Source organism: Arvicanthis niloticus, chromosome 7 (assembly GCF_011762505.2).
Source record: "Arvicanthis niloticus isolate mArvNil1 chromosome 7, mArvNil1.pat.X, whole genome shotgun sequence".
In the NCBI taxonomy this organism is placed as follows: Eukaryota; Metazoa; Chordata; class Mammalia; order Rodentia; family Muridae; genus Arvicanthis; species Arvicanthis niloticus.
In genome coordinates this window covers 22,572,358-22,595,561 of record NC_047664.1, presented here as the reverse complement: position 1 = coordinate 22,595,561, position 23,204 = coordinate 22,572,358, and the positions used below count along the sequence as shown (strand labels likewise).

Below are 23,204 nucleotides of genomic sequence, written 5' to 3'. Positions count from 1 at the left end.
AAACATAAATAAAAAACCCCGAATAATATTTAAAAAAGAAATAGCTTAAATCAGACAAGTTTTCCTTTATACCCACCCATACCTTATGTATTTCAGTTCTGAGTGAATGCTGCCACCCAAATGTGCACTATGACCCATGTTGTTTACTTGACTCTGTAGCTGTCACTAAATGCATAAGACCTTAGGTTTGATCGCTAGTACTGTATAATTACTTAAACAAAATCAACACTTGGGACTATTGATAGGAACAAATAAACACTAATTTTGGACAGTTTTCAGGGCATAGGACCTCTTTTGTTTCATTTACTTATGTACACAGTGCTCTGCCTGCATGTACACCTGCATGCCAGAAGAGGGCACAGATCCCAGTAGAGATGGCTGTGAGCCACCATGTGGTTGGTGGGAATTGAACTCAGGACTTCTGAGCCATCTCTCCAGTCCCACATATGAACTTCTGAAGAGCAGATTAGCATGTCAGGCAAACGTGTTTAAGAGGCTTGATGGTGTTTGTGTGCTCTAAAATAAAACGTGGTATTTACAAGAAGCTCTCGTGAGGGCAGCAGCAGATAGTGACTGAGTAAGAGGCCGAGGCAGTAGCACATTTCTGTAACTAGCACTCAGGAAGGCAAGGCCTTGGTCATGGTGTCTCTTCACAGCAACGGAAAACCTAAGACAGGACCCCAGCAGTTATTTATACTACTATATAGCAGTATCTGAGAGCTCTATAGCTGAGGAGTCAAGTAACCAGACTCAAATGTGAACTGATATAGACGTTTTTGTTTCTTTTAAAAAAATAATTTATTGCTGGGCAGTGGTGGCGCAGGCCTTTTATCCTAGCACTTGGGAGGCAGAGGCAGGCAGATTTCTGAGTTCAAGGCCAGCCTGGTCTACAGAGTGAGTTCCAGGACAGAGAAACCCTGTCTCGAAAAACAAAAACAAAAAACAAAAACAAAACAAAACAAAAACCCATATGAGTGTTCTATCTGCATGTACAACTGCATGTCAGAAGAGAATATCAGAACTCATTACAGATGGCTGCTTTATAAGTCACTATGTGGTTGCTGGGAATTGGAACTCAGGACCTCTGGACAAGCAGCTGGTACTCTTAATCACTGAGCCATCGTTCCAGTTCCATAAAGAGGTTTTTCTTATTATTCCTAAACAATGCACTACTTGCGAAGGATTTTCAGTGCATTAGTAGATTTGTGCAGTCATATGTGTGCAGATACTGCATCATTTACGTAACAGGCTGAGCATCTGCAGGTATGAAATTAACCACTGACATATGGGCAACCCACTAGTGACTAGAGGGAACACCCCTGAAGAAAGCTGACCCTCCCTCTTCCAGCAGCCATCAATTTTGACAGTTCTTCAGCTAGGGGTGGGGCCTGTGAGCCCCTCCCCCATCCATGCTGAAATTCAGGCTGTGCATGCAATGAACGTTCTCCCACCACTGCACTACCTGCACCACTTTGATTTCATCTTAGAATACTAAGCTGTTTGGGAAGCACTAGGAGGTGTGGCCTTAATGGAGGTAGTGTGTCACTTGGGGTGAGCTTTGAAGTTTCAAAAACCCAGACCAGGCCATTTTTTCCCACCTGCCTATGGATCTGGATATAAGCTCTCAGCCCCACGGCTGGCTGCTGCCATGCTTCCTGCCATGTTTATGGACTAATCCCCTGAAACTAAGCAAACTCACAATTAAATGCTTTCTTTTGTAAGAGTTGCTTTAGTCTCTTTACAGCAACAGAACACTAAGACCTTGTCTTAAAAATAAATTAATTAAAATTAGCAAGATTTAATGAACTCAGATGCACAGCAAAGTTTATAGGTGGAGAAAATAATAGAGTACAGCAACACTTCAAGACAGCAGGCTGTGCTATCACCTCGGGATACATACCACCCAGTATTCTGCCAGCTCAAGAGACTAGGTAGTGCACCAGACGTGACCCTCAGGATGTCCTGAGGAACTCTGGCCATGGAAGGACAATGAAGCTTGAGCATACAATTTATAAAAAAGATAAACCCATTCTCTAGCTCTCATTCTCAAGGCCAATGGAAACACAAGAAAAGGCTACCTAACTTTCCTCTTGCTTTGATCACTTTGTAAAACAAACAAACAACCAAAAAAAAAAAAACACCAAAAACAAAATCCCCCCAAACCAAAAACAACAACAAAGAAAACACCACGTACCTATGCAAGAGACAATTTATGAGCTAAGAGCACTGACTGCTTTTTCAGAGGACCAGGGCTCCATTCCCAGCACCCATGTGGTGGCTCATAAACATTTGTTAACTCCAGTCTCAGGGAGATCTAATACCCTCTTCTGGTCCCCAAGTACACAACACACACATAGTACATGACATACATGCAGCCAAAATTCCTGTACATATAAAATGAAAATAAAGAAAACTAAAAAGCAAAACAATATGCCTAAAAATCTTTGTGCAGATCACCCGCAATGACCATAAAGAGTCATGTTACATATAAGTCTATCTAGACTTTGATTTTTCTATCTAGATACAAAAGATTTTGAAAAAGTACCCTGTAATCTCTTAAAAAATAATCTCTTAGAAGAAAACAAAGCACATTCTAATGTAGCTCTAATTCACTTTCTTTTTTTTTTGTTTTTTTGTTTTTTTTTTTTAAGCAATTTTTTTTTTTAACTTCACAATTCAGGTTTTTTAAAATTTATTTATGTATACAAGTACATGTAGTTGTCTTCAGACACACCAGAAGAGGGCGTCAGATCACTTTGCAGATGGTTATGAGCCACCATGTGGTTGCTGGGAATTGAACTCAGGACCTTTGGAAGAATAGTCAGTGTTCTTCCCCACTGAGCCATCTCTCCAGCCCCCTCTAATTCACTTTCTTAAATCTAAAAACTGTACTAGAGGATGGGTATGGTGGTGCACACCTTTAATCCCAGCATTTCAGAAGCAGAGAGGCAGAGAGAGGGACAGAGAGGGAGAGGGAGAGAGAGATGGAGAGAGGCAGAGAGAGATGGAGAGAGGCAGAGGGGCAAAGGGGCAAAGGGGCAGAGAAATGGAGAGACAGAGAGGGAGAGACAGAAAGAGGGAGAGAGACAGAGGCAGGTAGGTCTCTGTTTGAAGCTAGCCAGGACTACACAGAGAGATCCTGTCTCACAAAAATACCAAAAATAAGTGGATAGATCACAATAGTAAATAACACCACAGTAGAAGTAAGAGTTTGTCACAGCAGAGCTGAGCACTGCCGTGCACACCTTATCATCCCAGCACTTTGGAAGGTAGAGGCAGGAGAATCAGGAGTTCAAGTTCTCCTTGGCTACAAAGCTGTAGTTCCAGATCAACCTGGCTATGAAACCCTGTTTCTTTTGTCTACTCCACGGAAGATAAACAACAGCAACAGAACCTTGAATGACCTTGAACTAACTGGTTTAAAGTTTTAAACCCATCTTGTAGAGCAACACTGAAAGTACAAATAAAAATATCAAAATTAAAGAGAAAAACTACTAAAAGAAAAAACAAAGACAAAATTCAAATTACTTTGAAAAATCTGATTTATTTTCTTAATCAAAAAGAAGTATATTTGTGTTAAATTTAGAATATTTAGCTTTCCATTGATCTTTCCAACACTTGCCAGATGGATACTAACAGCGCTCAGAACTGTGAAAGTTAATACCCAACACTGCATTTCTAAGAAATCCCTCAAGGCATTGGTGATTTTAATTTAAAAATAAAAGAATTTTAATTAGCATTGGAAGTCTAAGTGATGATGGGTTTCAAGAGCTAAAAATCAGATCTTTAAAAAAAAAAAAAGATTTTTTTTAAATTTTTCAAGGACTCAAACCTGACACCTCCAATAGAATACAGTATGTCCCAACTCCCAAATTATTAAATTCATTATTTCACCTTAGAATAGGAAAACTATAAAATGGAATTTCTAAATTATTACATATATAAATACATCATTTTAACAGTCATGTTTGCTAGCAGAATTATGAAATAAAAACAAATTCTACATTCAAGGTACAAAGAATAATGCTCTTTCACTGTTTTATTCAAGATTCCATCCTATTCTTTCTTGTTTTCCACCCCTTTATTTAAAGCTATGGTCAAAGCCAAGAGTCAATCGTCTTTCTGCACTCAATAGTCCTTGGTACCAGTCCCTATATACAGCAGGTGTCCTGTACTGGGCCAGGACTCCTGAGACTGGAGAATTTGATAACATGATTTAGGAACGCTCAGGAATGCCGACGTGACTGAGTCACGCACCAACCCTGACCAGCCAGCACCGGCGGCTGTTGTGTGTACTGAGCATGTCCAGCATGCTCACAGACTTCTCCTATTGGTTCAAATTGAGGTAAAACAGGCAAAAATACTTAATATCACAGAAGCTGCATTATTAAGACAAACTTCCTTTTGCTGCTGATTTCATATAAACTAATTTTAAAGTTACCTAAAAAAAAAAAAAAAAACCATTAAAAATTCTGATTTTAAGCATCCAAAAAGAAAGAAAAAAGGAAAAAAGCCATTCTTTCAAAATTCATCATTAGTAAAGAATATTTTGAAATGAAGGAAAATATTTCTCTCAGAATCATCATTTTGAATTTTCTGTGATACAGCTTCTCATTTCATTTTTCAATGTTAGAACGACCCCACACTTGGGTACCACCTGATTCTTTCTGAGTTGACACAAATACCAACAGGACTCATAAGTAGGATCTCCTGACAGGTCTGCAAACATTCTTCCTGCAAGAACCAAAGCAGGCTGGGAAGTGGCCTCCACGGCTGTACAAACAGCTGACTGCTGGTAAGTTTTCTATTGTGGTTGTGGTTGCTAAACTTTTAGTCCCAGGTCTCATGAAAAAACAAAACAAAAACAAAACAACTGGCACCAAGTCCCAATGTTAATGTTAATACAACAATTATAATTAGCCTATGGCCGTGAATTACTTCTCCGTACAGTTGCTTTTGTCAAGAAGCACTGATCAGGAACATAAAAGTACAACTTCCAAGAATGAAACTTGGTATCGTTACCTCAATGCTTCCAGAAAAAAACAACAGCATTTAGAAAATGCTGGCCCCTCGAGCAATTTTCTATCTGTAATTTGACCTAGCAAAAACATTTCCTTTAAAATGTTACTTTTTCACTGTCAGAGTGTAGGAAATATATTCCCAGCAGATAGGTTGATGTAAGGAACAAACAATCCCTAAGCTTGCTTTTTTTTTCTGTCATATGGAAATAGTTCCAGGCAGACCGATAGAAGAAAACCCTACCAAGTCAAAGTACTATAAATGAGGTTCATTTATCTTTTGTATCCAGAAGCAGAAAACCTCAAAAAAATCACAATAGAAAGACCACCCATTTGTTCCATCACATAAAAACCTACCCCAAACATCTTAGTTCTGAGCTTAATATTTCCCTACAATGTTAACAGGAGACCTTCAGGGTACTCAAAAAGCAGCAGCAGTTAACTGCTGAAAGCTAACACTACAGAGGAAATGCCCTCAAGGGCTCAGGGCTGCCCACCCATCCCTTACCACCCCCACCCAGAATATGTAAAAGCTCCTGTGAAAGTTTTTTCTTATGCTAATAAAGACATACCACCTACAGTGCTAAAACTAAAACTAGCAGCAATAGAGCAATAAAGCAAAAATTGGAAGCCTAAGAATGATCTAAATGCCTACACAGAAAGAAAAACAAAGCAGCAGCAACCCTTTGCCCCCGGTTATGTCTGCTGAGAATTGGTTGCCTTAAACAACCAGATTTACCAATATTAACAAGAATTTAGCAATGCTTCCCCAAGACAGAAAAAACCTGACCTTTCTGTCAAAAGCAACAGAGGCCTCTTTCAGTCCTGGAGTTGAATGAGTTCAAAGATTGGCAATAAAGAATTTTTTTTTAAAAAAAAGGGAAAAAGAAAAAGCATTAGAGGCGTGATGGGGACAAGCCTGCCATTTTATCGAACAGTCACACCGAGTTTCTCCAGCACACGAACACCCTTTTCTTGGTACTCTTGTCTGGTCATCCAAAAGTTGTCTTTGTCTTTCATGATGTCTGCTAGGACTGCACCACCCAAGAACACCATGTGCTTCCTGCGGGGCGGGTCTTCAATTCGGATCTTAAATTTCTAAAGAAGAAAGAGAGCAATGAGATCCTATGTGTATAATGCTGGGTTTTGGGAAGACTTCTGCATATGTATTGTCGAATCTCTCCACATTCTGCAATCTCACAGGATTTCAACAGATGATTCCGATGGCCTCCCTCAGGCACCCAGCAACTACTCATGTCCTAACCTGAGACAGGTGTGAGCTGTGTATGTATGCCAACCCAGCTCTCTGTTCTCAGCATCCCTCTATCTGTTCTCTGGTGCCTCCTTCCCCACCTCCTCTCCCTGACCTCATGGCTCTGCTCCCATCTGTCAGCCTGTCTACAAGTCCACTGCCTGCCTCTATCCCTTCCCAGGTCCATCCTCTCCCTTCCTCCAGTAAACCTCTTACACCAGGTGTGTTGAATGGTGTAATTCCCAGGGGCACATCTTGGCATGGACCACCAAAGGTACCCCTCTCGCTACATTATATTTCATAACATCTGGTACCTCAGACACAGAAACATTCAGTTCATGATCAAGAGGCAAGAACCTTATTTCATACCTGTTATCCAGATTTGAAAAAACCTGCACAACCACTGCGCTAATAGCCCAAGAACCAGAGCAAGGTTTTCTGTAGTTCCTGAGCAGTGTTCCTAAAGGTCTAATACCACCATGACTCTAGTTTAGTGTAACACAGTAAAACTGAGATTTTTCTGGCGTTTGGTATTGGCAATTGTCCTGGTCAGGTAACTTGACACAAGATAAAGTTATGGGGGGTGGGGATCAAATGAGAAAATGCCTTCATAACCTGGCTGTAAGCAAGCCTTTGGGCAAGTTTTTTAATTAATGATTGATGGGACTGGGGTAGTCTATTATGTGTGTGTGCGCCCCTGGGCTACTAGTCCTGTGTTCTATAAGAAAAAAACATAATGAGCAAGCCTAGGTGAGCAGCACTCCTCCAGAGCCTCTGCCTCTGCCTCAGCTCCCACCTCCATGTATCACATCCATTTGAATGCCTGCCTTGGTTTTAGGAGAGCTAAAGTTAGGTTTTAAGTTTTAATTACTGTGCCTAAGAGAGACATAAAACAAAAGTGCTCCTAACCTGTAAGCCCCTTGCTTGAGGACAGATACTTTGTGAGATGCTGTGTATATAGGATAACAAGCCCCTTGTTCTTACTACCCTAAACAAGTTTGTTTGACTCAATTGCATTAGGTGACTGAGTGTGTCTGACTGCATGTGGGGAGGGGGGAGGTACACAAGCAACAAATACAACAGGATGTATTCCTGCTCCTGACTGGATGTAGGTAGGAGGCATGCAGGCAGGAAGTATAGCATATATGGTATATATAATATAGTATTAATACATACATATACACATAATATTAATAATACATATATACATATAATATCAGTATTATATTAATATATTATTATATATGCATCTGTAATATTAATACATAAAATATATAATATGTATGAGATATATAGCATACAAGATATAATATGCTTGCCTGATTGGACCTGGTGAGAAATACTTGGCTTTTATGGTTTGCCTTTATAAGCCTCTGCAAAATATGATTCACTGCCATTTTCTGAAAGCCCGAGAATGGACCTGGACAGAGTCCATCCATCATCCCTGCCAGTATTTAATTAAAGCTTGTTTCAAATATGACTCAAAATTGTGGTAGTGGTCATATTCTTACCTGGTAGAACTAACAGTTTCCTCAGGAGACTGATTCAGGGCATGTTAACCAAATACTCTTTCCTCTCCAAGTCCTTCTGGTCATATTTCTATTGTAGCAATAGTAATCCTGAGACACGACTGAACTCAGACTTCATTCATATCTATTCATGTGGCTTACAGCTGGGCTCTACACGGACCTCCAGTTCCTTTCTTATATGCAAAACTCAAGTTCTATGGTCTTAAACTGTCCTGGAATTCATTATGTAGACCAGGCTGGCCTTGAACTCAGAGATCCACCTAACTCTACCTCCTGAGTGATGAAATCGAAGGAGTGAACCACTAAACCCACCCAGCTGCTGTGGTCCATTTTCAATATGAGGCATATTTAAAGCCTGAATGAAAAAAAGAAATAAAGGAAAGGATATGACTGCTCCTGGGCTTCAGCATTTAATTCATTCAGATTTTAAAAAGAAATAAAAAAGGAAGTACACGACTGCTCCTAGGTATGGTGGGCCAGGAGGTTTACTATAGATAAAAGGGAGAGCAGAGCCAGAGCCAGGGACATTTGGGAGGGTCCAGAGTGACATGATCCTGAGCCAGGAATTGTGAGGCAAAGGGAGGAGGGAGAGAGGAGAGCCAAAGCAAGAGGCCAGGAAGGTAAAGGATAGACAGAGAGTGTGGAGTGGGGAGGTACCCGACCCTCGGAGGAAAACTTAGTGCTGTAACTGTATCATTCTACATTAGCCAATCAAAATCCAGACATTGTCTTTATTACTCGGCACCACCAGGGAGTTGCAGCTTACTAGTCTTTGATAAACATGGGATGATTTATAAGACAAGACAATAGGACAAAAACCAATCTCTCCCTGGAGCCCCTGGAGAGAAAACTCTTGCCACTTCTGTTCTTCAGTTATTATTATTTTTTAACTCACTGTGTACTGATAACCATGATTGGCATGCCTTTTAAAATGTCTAAATGTTTGAAAGGGCTTAGGGTCATTTGGACTACATAAGGGCAGTCGCTTCTGTCTCTATTTTCTTAAAACTAAAATCTTTCTTATTCAGAAAATTTAAATTTAAGGAAAAAAAACTAGTTTTTGTATTTTACCTCAGGCAGGGTTATTTAAAATATCAATTGAAGTGTTAATTTTAAACTTACTCCTTAAAATGATTTGGGTCTGAGGGAGTAGAGATGGTTCAGTTGTTAAGACCACTTGCTAAGGAACTGAGTTCGATTCCCAGCAACTCATGGCTTCTCAAAATGGTAGTTCCAGAGGATATGATGCCTCTTCTGGCCTCCATGTGCTCCTACACAGATGTAGTGCACAATTGTATACCCAGGTACACACACATACAAATAAAATAAGTATTAATAAATGATCTGGCTCTGGTGTTTTCAAATGCTAATTATGGAAACTAAGATTGAGAGAAAATTTGATTGCAAAATTTAGGAGAGATAACCTAAGGATAAAATATCTTTTTTTATTAAGTGCTTGAAAAGTATCTCAAGGTGCTTTTTCTAAACAAACTTAAATGTAATATTAAAGATTCATCTTAGAACTGACTTTTACATATATGTACTTTTTCCTTAGTCCATTCAAAATGTATCCAATCAACAATGTTACGATGCTAACTTTTGCTCTGGAGCCACTGCTTTCTAGCCTCCTCAAGGAACCGTCTAAAGGCTCTGGGGAGCTCAATGCTGTTCTCAGGAGCCTGCTTCCCCAGTAGTGCTCTCAGTAGGCTGCTCCTCTCACACACTTCCCCTCTCCTAAACCTGCGCAGTTCACAGGTGTTCTAAAGCCGTCCTCTCTACCCACCTACTCCTTCAGCCATCTCTCCATCCCCTGACATCTACAGCTGCTTCTTCCCATACCTATTCTTCACTAACATATGCATATGTTCTCTTTTTCTCTTGTATCTGTTACTATGTATTATTTGTATGTATGGCATATGCATGTGCACAGTTTTTGGGAGTCAGTTCTGTTACCATGGGGTTGGTTCTAACTCAGGTCACCAGACTTGTGACTTCAAGCACTGGAGTATCTCATCAGCTAGCCTCATTTTTGTTTATTTGTTTGTTTGTTTGGTTTGGTTTTCCTTTTTTTTTTTTTTTTTTTTTGAGACAAGGTTTTCTCTGTGTAGCACTGGCTGTCCTGCAACTCTCACTGGACCAAGCTTGCCTCTACCTGCTGTCTCTCAAATGCTGGGATTAAAGGAATGTGCCACCACCACCCAGCACCTCCATTAAGAAGAAAAAGAAAAAGAAAAAGAAAAAGGAAGGAAGGAAGGAAGACTGATTATGTGTATGAGTTTTGGCTACATGTACTTCTGTGTATCATGTATGTACCTGGTACTCAAGGCAATCAGAAGAGGGCACTGGATTACCTGGAACCTGAGCTACAGATGGTTGTCACCTGAACCTGGCTTTTCTACAGAGCAGCAAGTGCTCTTAATCACTGAGCCATCTCTCCAGACCTCTCCCTTCCATTTCTTTACATCATCCTTGGGGACTTTTTTCTCTCCTTACATTCATTCACCTGGCAAGACATCAACTCAAGTAATCAAGTCTGAACCTGCTTTCAAGCAGCTCAGCACACAGTCCAGAAGTTCGACATTTAGCTTTAAATGTGTCACCTGGGTCCTTCACGATGTCTGGCTGTCCTAGGACACTCTCCCACTCTTCATTCATTCTCTAAGAGTACATTTCACCCTACTCCATGTTTAACCCCTGCCAGTTCTTCCTCTCATAACTTCTTGGCCTAACCTTCTTGGCTCCTTCTCCAACACACTGGCTTATAGATTCTTTTAAGGGTTAAGCCAGACTATATCATAGAAGCCTCAAGTGCTTTCATCTTTACCATAACTGACCTGTCTGCATGCTAGCTCTCTTGATTACTCTGCTCCAGCCACATTAGGACATTTCTGCCAACTCATCCTTTTGCACTATTCCTGACTAGAAATGCTCACTCCCTAACCTGACACTGGTAATCTGATCCAAAGGCCTGTCTGATTAGGAAGGAGGGAGCATACCCACTTATTACCAACAACGACCAGTTTCTATCTGTGGCCTTCCTTTCTGTTTCCCACACCATTTATTATTCCTACTGGTAAACTTCTTAAACTCACAGCACGACCTAAATCAGTTTTGGCACATGGCTGGAGTTTCAAGAAATGTTTCCTGGGCATAGGGTGTGCCTCAGTGCTAGAGTGCTTGCCTAGGTCCTGCATCCAAACCATTGCAAAACTGAAAAGGGAAGATTGGAGTGTAAAAAAAATCACAGTTTCAGTGGGGCTTATCAGAATATAGTGCTGCGAAGCCTACTCCCCTCAAAAAAGTTTACAGGGTAAAGAAATGATCACCAGAGATGGATTTTGAATTCCCTACATAACTCAGTGAAATGAGAACTGTGAGTGAACTAAGAAAGCACTGTAACATTGGTGTCTCTACACAGAATCTTCTGAAACATGGAATCAAAGCATCTAAAGCATAGAGCAAATACACAGAATAAAAAGCCATGATTAAAGGACTCTTGGTTGCGGCTGGGCTTGGTGGTGCATATCTGTAATCCCAGAGGCAGGCAAGTCTGAGGTCAGCCTGATCTATGGAGGTCGTTTCAGAACAGCTAGGGCTACAACACAGAATGCTTCATACAGTCCACAGCTGGGAAGCGAGGGTATGCCAAAGAACCACCAGCAATTATATTCTAGTGCATGGTGACAATAACCAAAAAAGTCCATTTTAAAAGCTGTGAGAATTCAGAGAACACAAACATGACCGAGGAGATACGACATACAACAAACAGACAGAAAAATAGCCTAAAACCAGAAGTCTGACAAGCTAAGAGTAAAGGCTGGTTAAATACTCACAAAGTGATGGTGTATATTTATAATCCTATCACCTGTGAGGCAGAGGCAGGCGGATCTCTTTACATTCAAGGCCTGTGTGATTAACACAGTGTCCCAAGGTAGCCAGAACTACATAGAAAAAAAAAAGAAAGTCACCCAAAACAGGACATTTCCTCTTCCTTCTTTCCATAGCACGAGCAGGTTCTTCCCAAGTACTTGCTACTGCTTACTAATCCAGGCTGAGGGTGGGAGTGGGGGCTGAAGGGAGGGCTCAGCGGTTAAGAGCACTGACTGCTCTTCCAGAGGTCCTCAGTTCAATTCCCAGTAGCCACATGGTGGCTCACAATCATCTGTAATGGAACCCAATGTCCTCTTCTGGTGTGTCTGAAGACAGCTACAGTGTACTCATAAACATAAAATAAATAAATCTTAAAACAAAACAAAACAAAACAAAACAAAACAAAAAAAAGAGTCCAGTCTGTTCGCTACAGACTACCAAGGAAGGACAGTGGTATTCAGTCACCTGTATTCTTTCAACAGAGTGGTGACCTTGTAGATAGGAGTACTTACCCAGGACAATTTCCAGTGAGCCCTGGAAGTTTTCAAGAAGCTAACTGCACAGAAATCTTTTATAAGACTTCTTGCTCCCTCTAGTGGTTATCAAGATCCACAAGCTACTTTACAGGATTGTAAAAACAATGGTAACTTAACAGCTGGTGTAGATACTTACTGAAAGTTTTTCTACATCTCCTTTCAGAACTCGTTCTAGGTAAAGCTGTTTAAGCTCTCGTTCCAACCTTGATGGCAGCCCAGGATACATGGTAGAGCCTCCAGAAAGTACAATATGCTTGTAAAATTCAGACCTAGGAAGACACAGTGGACACAGTACATATTTAGTTTCAGATTATGAAAATATTACTTTTTTTTTTTTTTTTTTTTTTTTTTAAATTTTGGGCTTTGGATGAGGCTAGGAAAGCACTTGCCTAGTACGCAGGAAGCCCTGAGCTCCACACCAGCACCACATAAGTCAGGTGACTATGAAATGGAGGAAGGAAGATCAGAAGCTTAAGTCCCTGCTAGACAGGACTATAACACGATGTATCATGTTACAGAAACAAGATGTATCATGACATGGAAGAAGGAAAACAGCTCAACACCACTTATCACTAAGAAATGTAAATTAAGTGGCAAGGAGCTATAGAGATACAACAGATAACAAATACAACAAACCACAGATATAAACTGAGCTGCAGCACTTAACTGAATGTGGGGGTTGTGAAAGACTTGGTAACAGTAAAAGGTTCTCTAAGGTACAATAGTGAAAACTTAATTCAAAAGCAAACATGCAGTGAATCTGGGTGTTCGTTGATGGCATGCCTGCCCATGTCTCCTCGTACAACTTCTTGTGGCCATGTTCTGAACCTGTCTACTATGCAGTGCCCATGCAGCCATGGCACGGAGCACCTGGGCTCATCCGAGACTGTGGTATGTTAGAAAGATGTACATTCTTACAAAAACATTGGAATAAACAAAGACATTATTTTTCTACCATCAACTATTGGCACCTTAAGTATGAAATCAGTGTATTTTTTAACCAGACTTAGGAGAGAGACAGAGGCAGGTGGACTACATACAAGGCCAGCCTGGTCTCCATAGTGAGTTTCAGAATAGCCAAGACTACACAGAGAAAGCCTGTCTCAAAAAAACAAAAATAAAAACTAATATTTGAATTCTTAACTTTTGAGTTTCATTTAAAACAAAAATCATTAAGTGAATTCTGACTTGAGATTAGCCCAAAATCTCCAATAATTTCTGAAATGGCCTGAAACATATTTGTGCCATTTTGTTCTGTTGTTTTTTGCAGTACTGACGTCTGAAGCTACTAGCTCATACATGCTAGCTAAGTATTCTTCCTGAGAATATCCTCATCCAATTCAGGTCTTTTAGATGGGAAGATCCACCTTTAGTCAGGGCCACACCTTGTCTGCTGGAAGCCTATATAAGGGCATGGGAAGAAGGAGGCTTCCCTCTTTGCCTGCCTGCTCTCCCCTCATTGGCATTGGAGCCTACGTCTTTGAGATTCCAGCTTATACTGAAGATCAGCCAAGACATCCAACCTCATGGCCTGGATTCTTGAACTGGAAGGCAGCCATTGTTAGATTAGCTGGACCACAGCTTGTAAGTCACTCTAATAAATCGTGTGTATGTGGTGTGACTATATATACATATTTATTCTGTAAGTCTGTTACTCTAGAAAACCCTGACTAATATAGGGGGTATCATAAGTGAAAAGTTTAAGAAGTCCTGACATAAATTATGATCACCATTATAGAAAACAGTATAGAAATACTCCCCAAAACTAAAAATGGAACTATCAAACGATTCAGCAATCCACCACTAAATAAATATCTCAAAGAATAAAAAAGAAATTGGTATACACAATAGAATGTAATTTCCCTTAAAAAAGGAAACCTTGTAATTTGTAGCAATGAAGATGGGCCTGGAAGAAATTATATTAGATGAAGCCAGGCTGAGAAAGGCAAATACTGCATGGTCCTATTTAAATGAAATCTGACACTGAATTCAGTAGCAGAGAAGAGAGTGACAGTTACCAGGGACAAAATTTGGTGACTTAATCAAGGAGATGGTAATCAAAAGCTATACAACTTCAGTTAGATAGGAGGCCTATCACACAAAAACAGATTCTGTTTCAAAAATATATTGTATATCTAAAAAGCACTGGTATTTTAAGTGTGCTCATCAAAAAAAGTTATATGTATAATAATGTATACTCAATTAAAATTCAAAACATGCTATATATAATAAACAGAACTTTTGTCAATTTAAAAAAAAAAAAAAACTTAAGCTTGGCTTGGTGGCACGTGTCTTTAATTCCAGCAGAGGCAGGAAGATCTCTGAGTTCAAGGCCAGCCTATTCTCAGGGATACACAGTGAGACCCTGTCAAAAAAAAAGAAAAAACTAACTAATTAACTAAATTTATGTCTGGAGAGATGGTTCATTGTGGGAAACATAACTCTTGTCAATCCTGATGGCCTCAAGATGGTCCCTGGAATCCAAATGGTGGAAGGAAAAAAAGTCAACTCCTAACTTCCACAAGTGTGCTCTGGAGCCCACCATCACCAACAAAACACACACACAAACACACACACCAAAACCTAACTAGTGAGCTAGCTAACTGAAATAGAATTAAAACACATGCAGTGCTGTAGATCATACCCAGTGTTTCATGTTTGATAGTGAAGTACTCTTAACTGAATTTTGTCAGCATTCTTTCTAGGCTCCGCCCGAAAGTTACCTAGCAACAACCAGGTAGGCCTAGCTTGCTACAAAAAGGGACTGTTTGGCTTCCCTTCTTTCTCTGACCCTTTTCTCTCTCTGACCAACCTTCCCCCCAACTCCCCATGTTCCTGGCCGGCCTCTTCTTTCTCTCTCCTTCTCTTTTTCCTCTGCCTCTACTCCCTTCTCAACACCCCTTCCTATGCCCCTAAATAAACTCTGGCTGCTACCTCAGTGTGGAACCCTCCCACCACGCCATACCAGGCTCTATACAACATCCTTGGCTTTACAAAATATCAGATTATACCTCTATCCAAAATGGAGGTATACGTTAAGGGGAAAATAACACACACCTTTAATCCTAGCACCTGGAAGGCAGAGGCAGACACAGACAGATCTCTTGAGTTTGAGACCAGCCTGGTCTACAGAGCAAGTTCCAGGACAGCTAGGGCTATATACAGAGAAATCCTGCCCTAAAACACAAACCAAAAGCAAAACCAAAATCAATTTTTCTTAGTATTCTAAACCACGTCTAGATGTGTGTGTCTGCACATCAATACTGTGTGAATGAATGCAGGTTCCCACAGAGGCCAGCGCTGTGAGTTACAGCCTCAGAGTTGTGAGCTGTCTGACACGGGTGCTAGGAATCGAACTCAGACGCTCTAGACAAATAGCAAATGCTCTTAACTGCTGAACCACCTCTGTGGCCTATCCATGTTTTATAAATGACTTGGAAATGCTATCTACTGTACCTGGTATCAATGTCGGCTGCCTGGATTGTGTTAAAAAGCAATTCAGCAACACCAACCCCCTCAACATTGATCAAATGAGGCTGAAATAAAGCTTCTGGTGCTTCAAATCTTTCTCCTCCAACCTTAATAATACGTCCATCTGGAAGCTAGAAACAAAATAACCAGGTGTTAGTCAGCAAAACCACAACTTCTCAGAATTCTCTACACAGTAAGTGTTTTACACACATCTGTTCTGTAATCAAAATTATGTAAAAACAATAAAATTTCCTAAAGTTTTCTTAGGTGAAACAAAGTAACTCAGATGATTATGTTAACATCATACTCTATTGAGCTAGCAATGCGTTCAAAAGATAGCATCTCAACATGGCACAAAACAAAAACTGAACCCCAAAAGCTATCCTTTGATCTACACACATGCATACACACTTTCTTTCTTAAAAACCAACCAACCAACCAACCAACCAACCAACCAACCAACCAACCACCAGCAGTAGCTGGGCATGATGTATACCCTGCAATGCCAACACTGAGGCAAGAAGATTGTGAATTCAAGGTCAGCTTGGGCTGTTACATATTGAGACATTATCTCAAAACAAAACAAAAAACTTAAGAAACACTGATTTAGGAAAATTTTTATGCTATTATGTCTTAAAAACTTTATCTAAGTGGTACGTATAATTTTAACTTAAACCAGTAAGATTTGGACAGTCCAACATTTTAATATGACTTATGCAGAAATCCCTTAACTGCTTAACTCTGGTTTATGTGGTTTGGTTGTTTGCCTCAGGCTTACAGAGATTCTCCTGCATCTGGCTCCCAAATGCTGAGATTACAGGTAGGCACACTGTGCCTGGCTGTCACTGAGAGAGTCTGAGGCTAACCTATATACACAGGTGGACCTCAAACTCAATGATTCAGCCTCATATCAAATTTTCTGAAGTTACAAGTGGGCATCACCAGTCTGGCTTTTTGGTTTTTGTGAAGGTGCTGGAGAGGTGAAAGTGGGATTATGATGGTCTATTAGTCCAGGCTGAGTTTGGACTAATTGAACGACTCTCCTGTCTTAACCAGTGCCAACACAAATCAAGTCTTACATTGTTAGTTCTCTCATGGTTTGCTTTATTCCATTTCCTTCAAAACAATTTTTTGGGTTTTTTTTTTGTTTGTTTGTTTGTTTGTTTTTGTTTTTGAGACAGGGTTTCTCTGTGTAGCCCTGGCTGTCCTGGAACTCACTCTGTAGAACAAGCTAGCCCTGAACTCAGAAATCCACCTGCCTCTGCCTCCCAAGTGCTGGGATTAAAGGCGTGCACCACCAATGCCCAGCCCTTCAAAACAATTAAGATTGAAAATTAGCATCATAAACCACCATGGTTTATAGCATTATAAACCATCATAAACCTGGAGGTTACTAGATGTTGTAAAGTACATTTTTATTATATCCTTAAAATTTTTATTTTTTGGAGAGCGGGAGCTGAGACAGGGGTCTGTTTATCCTTGGCTGGCTTGGGACTTGCTATATAGAGTAGGCTGGCCTCAAGCTCAGGGATCCTCCTGCTTCTGCCACCAAGTACTAGATTAAAGGCATGTTCTACCACAACTGGTCTCTGACAATATTTTCTTCCTTTTTTTTGACTGTTGAGATTGGTCTCACTATGTACACCGCCTAGCCTAGAACTCGTGGAGATCACCATACCAAGCTATTTAGGTTTATTTTGGAGGCCTTATGAGGTTGGTCTCATTACTTATGTGGCGCTCTTGCCTCAGTGTTCCGAGTGCTTCTATTACAGCATTGCTACTATGCCCAACACAAGTGTTCCTCAACCCTGTGATCCAAGTTGGCACCAGTCACAAACATGTGCAACATAATGGATTCTAAAATAAATCTGAAACCAGCCTGGGTTCTAACCCAGCTTGGGCTACAGTGAGACTCTGAGGGGAAAAAAAAAAAAAAAAAATCAAAGCATGAATATTTCCCAAAATACACTTCTTAGATGATTAGCTCCATGACACACTACAAAAATCTGAGGTCCATGTGTAAACACATGATTGCAACCCCACCATTCGGGAGGCAGAGGATAGGAGGACCTATCCTGTCTCAGGATAGTCCAACAGGATGAGAAACAGGTACACAACATTTTCACAATCAAAGAGCTTGGAAGTCATGCAAAAAGAAACATTATCTTCATGATGTATGACAATTATAATTGTGTTCTATTTTTTATAAGCAGCATCCTAGAGAAACAACACTGTACCAAACATGTTGAGGTATATTCTGAAGATGCTATGCTATACAATCTCAACTATGACCTCCATTTTTAATTATATTCTAATCTAATTCTTGCTTTAATTTGCAATACATAGCATTCCTAATAAATAAATCACAGAAACTTAACACAGCAGGAGATACTGAAAAATCATATGTAAACATATTACAAAAACTCAAACCAAAAACACCCATGTTAAGGCCTAAACTGCTGAGCACACATAAGACCCTAGGTATGATATTCAGCACATTTAAAAAAAAAAAAAAAAAAAAAAAAAAAAAAAAAAAAAAAAAAAAAAAAAAAGGTGTTTCTGTGACCAAACAAACCAAAACTCTGGAGTCTAGGTGACGCTAATAAACACAGATGCACTTTTTCAACCCACAATGTATTTTACATAAGATACTTACTGTATATGACTCAACTAACACCGTGGTCTCTAAGGCCAGCTTCTGCTCTTGCTCAATATTGTAACCCACATAACAAAGTTTTTCTTTAATCATACGAACTGTCTCAAAATCAGCAGAATGGTTGAAGGCATATCCTCGCAACAGCAGCAGCTGGTATAAAAAAATGGCAGTGAATTAATAATCTATGAGAATGAGTGAGTTCCACTGACCAAAAGTTAATCCCCTGGAGGATAAAATGGCTTGGAAGGTAAAAAGCACTTGCTGTCCATGCCTGACAACCTAAGCTCAATCCCTGCAACCATAGCAAAGCCAATACTGGTATACTGGGGCGATGTTAAAAATCCTGTATAGTAAGTAAGTTTAAGTTATTTTATTATTTTAAAATATGTGTATTGTGTGTCTATGTGTGGAGAAGTCCACAGGAAGGCATTAGATTCCATGGGAACTAGAGTTACAGGTGGTGGGTAGCTGGCCAAGACAGGAATCAAGACTTTCCTTGCAAGGGCAGTATGTGCGCTTGATCACTGAACCAGCTCCCTAGTCCCTCAATTGTTTAGACACAGTTTTTGTCTAGGTCGGTAAACAAACTAAAAAACACTAGCTTGTATGGTATTTTTCTCTCACTTACCTTGATAAGATACCTGGTAATATCCCTCCCAGCAATATCCAGCCTCCTTGTAAGGTGAGGGAGAGAAAAGCCTTCATATACTGGGCAAATGTGAGTGACACCATCTCCAGAGTCCACTACTACACCAGTCAGTAAACCTGCACAAGAAGCAGAAGGTTTAGAGTTCAGAAAAATCAAAGCAAGAAAGTTTCAAATGTAGTAGAGATGCCACCCTCAAAAAGGTGGCTAGTGAGGCTTAGAGCCAGCACTTCCTTTCTTTTTCTTTTAAGATTTATTTAAAGATGAGTATGGATATTTTGCTTCCATGCATATAGATATGCACTATAGGCATGTCTGGTGCTATGGACATCCTGGAACTGGAGTTACAGACAGTTGTGAGCTGCCATGTAGGAGCTGGGAATTAAATGCAGGTCCTCTGGAAGAGCAGTCAGTGCTCCAAACTGCTGAGCCATCATCTCTCCAGCTCCTTCTTGTTTTGTGTTTCTCAAGACAGGATCTCTTTATGTATTCCTGGCTGTCCTGGAACCTGCTATGTAGACCAGACTGGCCTCATACTCACAGAGATCCTCCTGCCTCTGCCTCTGAGCACTGGGACTAAAGATGTGCACCACTAGGCCCAACTTCAGCATTTAATTTTTTTTTGTTTTGTTTTTTTTTGTTGTTGTTGTTTTTCGAGACAGGGTTTCTCTGTGTATCTCTGGCTGTCCTGGAACTCATTCTGTAGACCAGGCTGGCCTCGAACTCAGAAATCCACCTGTCTCTGTCTCCCAAGTGCTCGGATTAAAGGCATGTGCCACCACCGCCCGGCAGCACTTAATTTTTAATCACAGATGGCAACGTTTGCTCCCTGATGGTTTCCTTTCTTTATATTCTACTTACACGTGGAGGCGAGGGGAACGTGCATGCTATACAGTGCATGTGAAGTTAGAGAACAACACTGGGGGAGTAGAGGGGTTGGTTTTCTCCTACCACAAAGTGTGGCCAAAGGATGGAACTCAAGTTTCAGGCTTGGTGCTAAGTGGCATTACTCAAACTCATCTTGCCCTGGTGCTTTTCTTGTGAGGGTTTTAGTTCAATCATGTGCTTCTTTAAGAACTTGAGAAAAAAAGATCTGCTATAATTTCCTTTCCAACCTAATCACTGAAGCCCTTAAGTGAGAATTTCTAAAGTATAATGATTAATTTACGGAACTGTAGAGGGACTTTAATCCAGCAACATGGCTACTCTGGCTGGAATACAGACACACCCTTAACACACATCTTTAATCAAACAAGGTAAAGTTAGTTTGTAAAAGGAAGCACCCATGTTGGAAAGTGATGCCTAATTGAGTGGCAAAGTGACAAATCAGAAAAAAAAAATTTGGCAGAACAAGGCATGCCCAACTCTCACAAGAAGAGGAAGGTAGTTTGACCAGTCCAGCTATAGAGAGATAGGTTGCAGAGAGAAAGAGAACAAGGTAGATGCAACAAAGACAGAACTAGCCAGAGAATGAGAAGAAGCCAGATTAGAACAGATTTCCAAAGTTAGTTAGATTTCCAAAGAACAGATTTCCAAAATGCGGCCAAGCAGAATGACTCAGTCAGAGGCAGATAGAGAAGCCAGTTTGAATCAGTCAGCTTGGCTAGGAGTTTGAGCCACGCTGAACCCGCCAGCCAGAGCTCAGAAAGAACTATAAAGGGTGAGCTTATTCATCAGCAAGCCTCAGAGGCTGAAAACCTTCCAGGCCTAGAATAGATTGTATGGAGGCTAGAAGCTTCCAGGACTAGGCCTAGGTCAGCAGTCATAGGCAGTAAGCCTCAGCGCCAACAATTACTACAGAATAAGTTACATTTACAGGAAACAACTGTGAAGAGTGACTATTAACACAGTTACAAGATGGTAAGTGAATCTGCTAAAATCACCTGGGTCAGGGCTGGTGCTCATACCTGAAACCCAGCTCTCAGAAGACTTGTCATTGAAGAACCAAAAACTCTAGGTCACCTGTCTAAAAAGACAAAAACAAGGCCACCAACAGAGAACCTCACTCTTCCATTTACAGGATGGCTAGAGTTCCTGGACAGCCAGAGCTACTTCAGATACCATCTCAAAACTAAAGAAAAATACCATCATCAACAACAAAAGCCTGTGATCCTGAAGCAATGTGTTAGCTTAACATAGGTAAGGCCTGGGTGGGATCCCCAGCTAAAACCCTATAAGCAACAGCAGTGACAATAAAAAAAGAGCAAGGGACTGCTGTATTTCCTGTTTGCCACTAAAAAGATTTATTTATTTTTGTTATTAAAGCAGAGTCTCAGCCTAGCCAAGAAATCATAACCATGCCACCTCAGCAGCCTAAGCAATGGAGCTATAGACTGGAATCACAGGTGTGCAGTGTCTGGCTTCTGAAAAAAAGAAATAGGGGTTGGTGAAGTGGCTCTGAGAGTAAAGGCACTTTGCACAGCAGGCCTGGTGAACTGCGTTCAAGCTCTGGAACTCATGTAAATGTGGGAGGAAAGAGCTAACTCCACAAAGTTGTCCTGACCTCTAAATGTATGCATGGCATTAATATTACTCCACACCCAGAAATATTGCCACTATTAGTAATTTTTACATATATAGTTATTTTAAATATATGTAATTTTAGTGTGTGTATGTGTACACCTGCCACAGCCACAAAAGGATATGCAGTTACAGGCAATTGTGAGCCACCCAGCATGGGTGCTGGGAACTGAACTCAGGATCTCTGGAAGAGTAGCAAGTGCTCTTAAGCACTGAGTCATCTCTTCAACCTACAGCAGCAATAATAATAATAATAATAATAATAATAATAATAATAATAATAATAATAATATTGTTTTGTTTTTTGGAGAAAGGGTTTCTCTATGTATCCCTGGTTCTCTCTCCTGAGTGCTGGAATTAAAGGTGTGTGTCATCATGGCTAACATTAAAAAAAAAAAAGTTTGAAAAAAGCCAAGAGTCAATTCTAAGGGAAAACACCCTTACTAGCTGGCATACTGAAAAAAGCCTGTAATCCCAGCACGCGAAAGATAAAAATGAAGAGTTTTAGGTCATGATGGCACACACCTCTAATCCAGCACTTTGGTAACAGAGGCAAGCAGGACTATCCTGGTCTACACCACAAGGTCTGTGAGTCATCCTGGGTTATACTGGGAACTGAAGGTCAGCCAGGGCTACGTGAAACACTATTTCAAAAATAATGGGAAAACAGAACTTCTAAGAACTCACAGTGAAACAATTTACATGCATGCATACCACAGCACACATGTAGAGAGCAGAGGACAATTTTGTAGTCAGATCTCTCTTTCCAACCTTATGTAGGGACCAGAGAATCAAACCTCTTTACCTGGTGAGCCATTTGGCAAGCCCTTTATAACTCACATTTTTTAAACCATAATATATATTTTATTATTTTCTCATCTCTAGGAAGTCTGTCTCCCTTTCATTTTCTTATTACATAAATTTGCCTATGGACATATTGCCGTAAACATGCTTAATCTCATTTTCTTAAATAAATTTGCATGTTTACCTTTGACAAACATAAATTCATAAACATTCCCATTTTAAGTTGATACAATTTGTTTTTCCCCGATTAATGCTGTAGCCTCAGAAAACTATTATACTGCTATGTTTCAATCCTGACCGTCCACAGAGGAGACTGTCTGGTTTTGTGTGTCCTCGGGTACCTGCAGAGGACTAAGGGTTGGTACTGGCCGTCTCCCTCAATTGCTTTCCTTCTTACCATGTTTCTGAAAAACTTATTTGCTTGTTTATTTCTCTCTCTCTGTGTGTCTGTGTCTGTGTATCTGTAAGCATCAGGTAGGTATCCTCTTGTATCTCTCTCTACCTACTCCTTTGAGGAAGGTTTTCTTCCTGAACTGGTTAGTGTTTCTTTTTCTAGTAATTCAGAAGCCAGAAAGCCCCAACAATCCTCCTGACTTCACATCTATCAGAGCTGTGGTTAGAAGGACACATGGCTTTTACACAGGTGCTGGTGTCTGACGTCATGTTCTTGTGACTACACAGCTTTAACCACTGAGCTAACTTTCCAGCACTCACATTTTCTTACTAAACCTGAAGCTGACCAATCAGGACAGACTACCTGGCCAGCAAGCCCCCAACATGACCTCCCGAGTACTGGAATTACAGGATGCATGGCTGTGCTTGGCTGTTATGTGGGTGCTGGTGATCTCAACTAAGGTCCTCAAGCTTTAGAGGCTGGCATATACCCGCTGTGCTACCTCCCC

The 23,204-nt window shown here is 40.5% G+C and overlaps 1 protein-coding gene across 1 annotated transcript in view; it reads right to left on the bottom strand.

The window, feature by feature from the left end:
• Positions 1-3,524: 3,524 nt before the first annotated feature.
• The window catches only part of Actr2 (actin related protein 2), a 41,444-nt gene continuing 21,764 nt past the window's right edge, over positions 3,525-23,204 (bottom strand). Inside the window, exons 5-9 of the mRNA XM_034508711.2 lie at positions 18,961-19,097; positions 18,333-18,482; positions 15,662-15,807; positions 12,342-12,474; positions 3,525-6,116 (exon numbers count right to left, since the gene is read on the bottom strand). Of these exons, the coding sequence (XP_034364602.1) occupies positions 5,946-6,116; positions 12,342-12,474; positions 15,662-15,807; positions 18,333-18,482; positions 18,961-19,097 (737 nt within the window). The 3' untranslated portion in view covers positions 3,525-5,945. The remainder of the gene's footprint in view (positions 6,117-12,341; positions 12,475-15,661; positions 15,808-18,332; positions 18,483-18,960; positions 19,098-23,204) is intronic.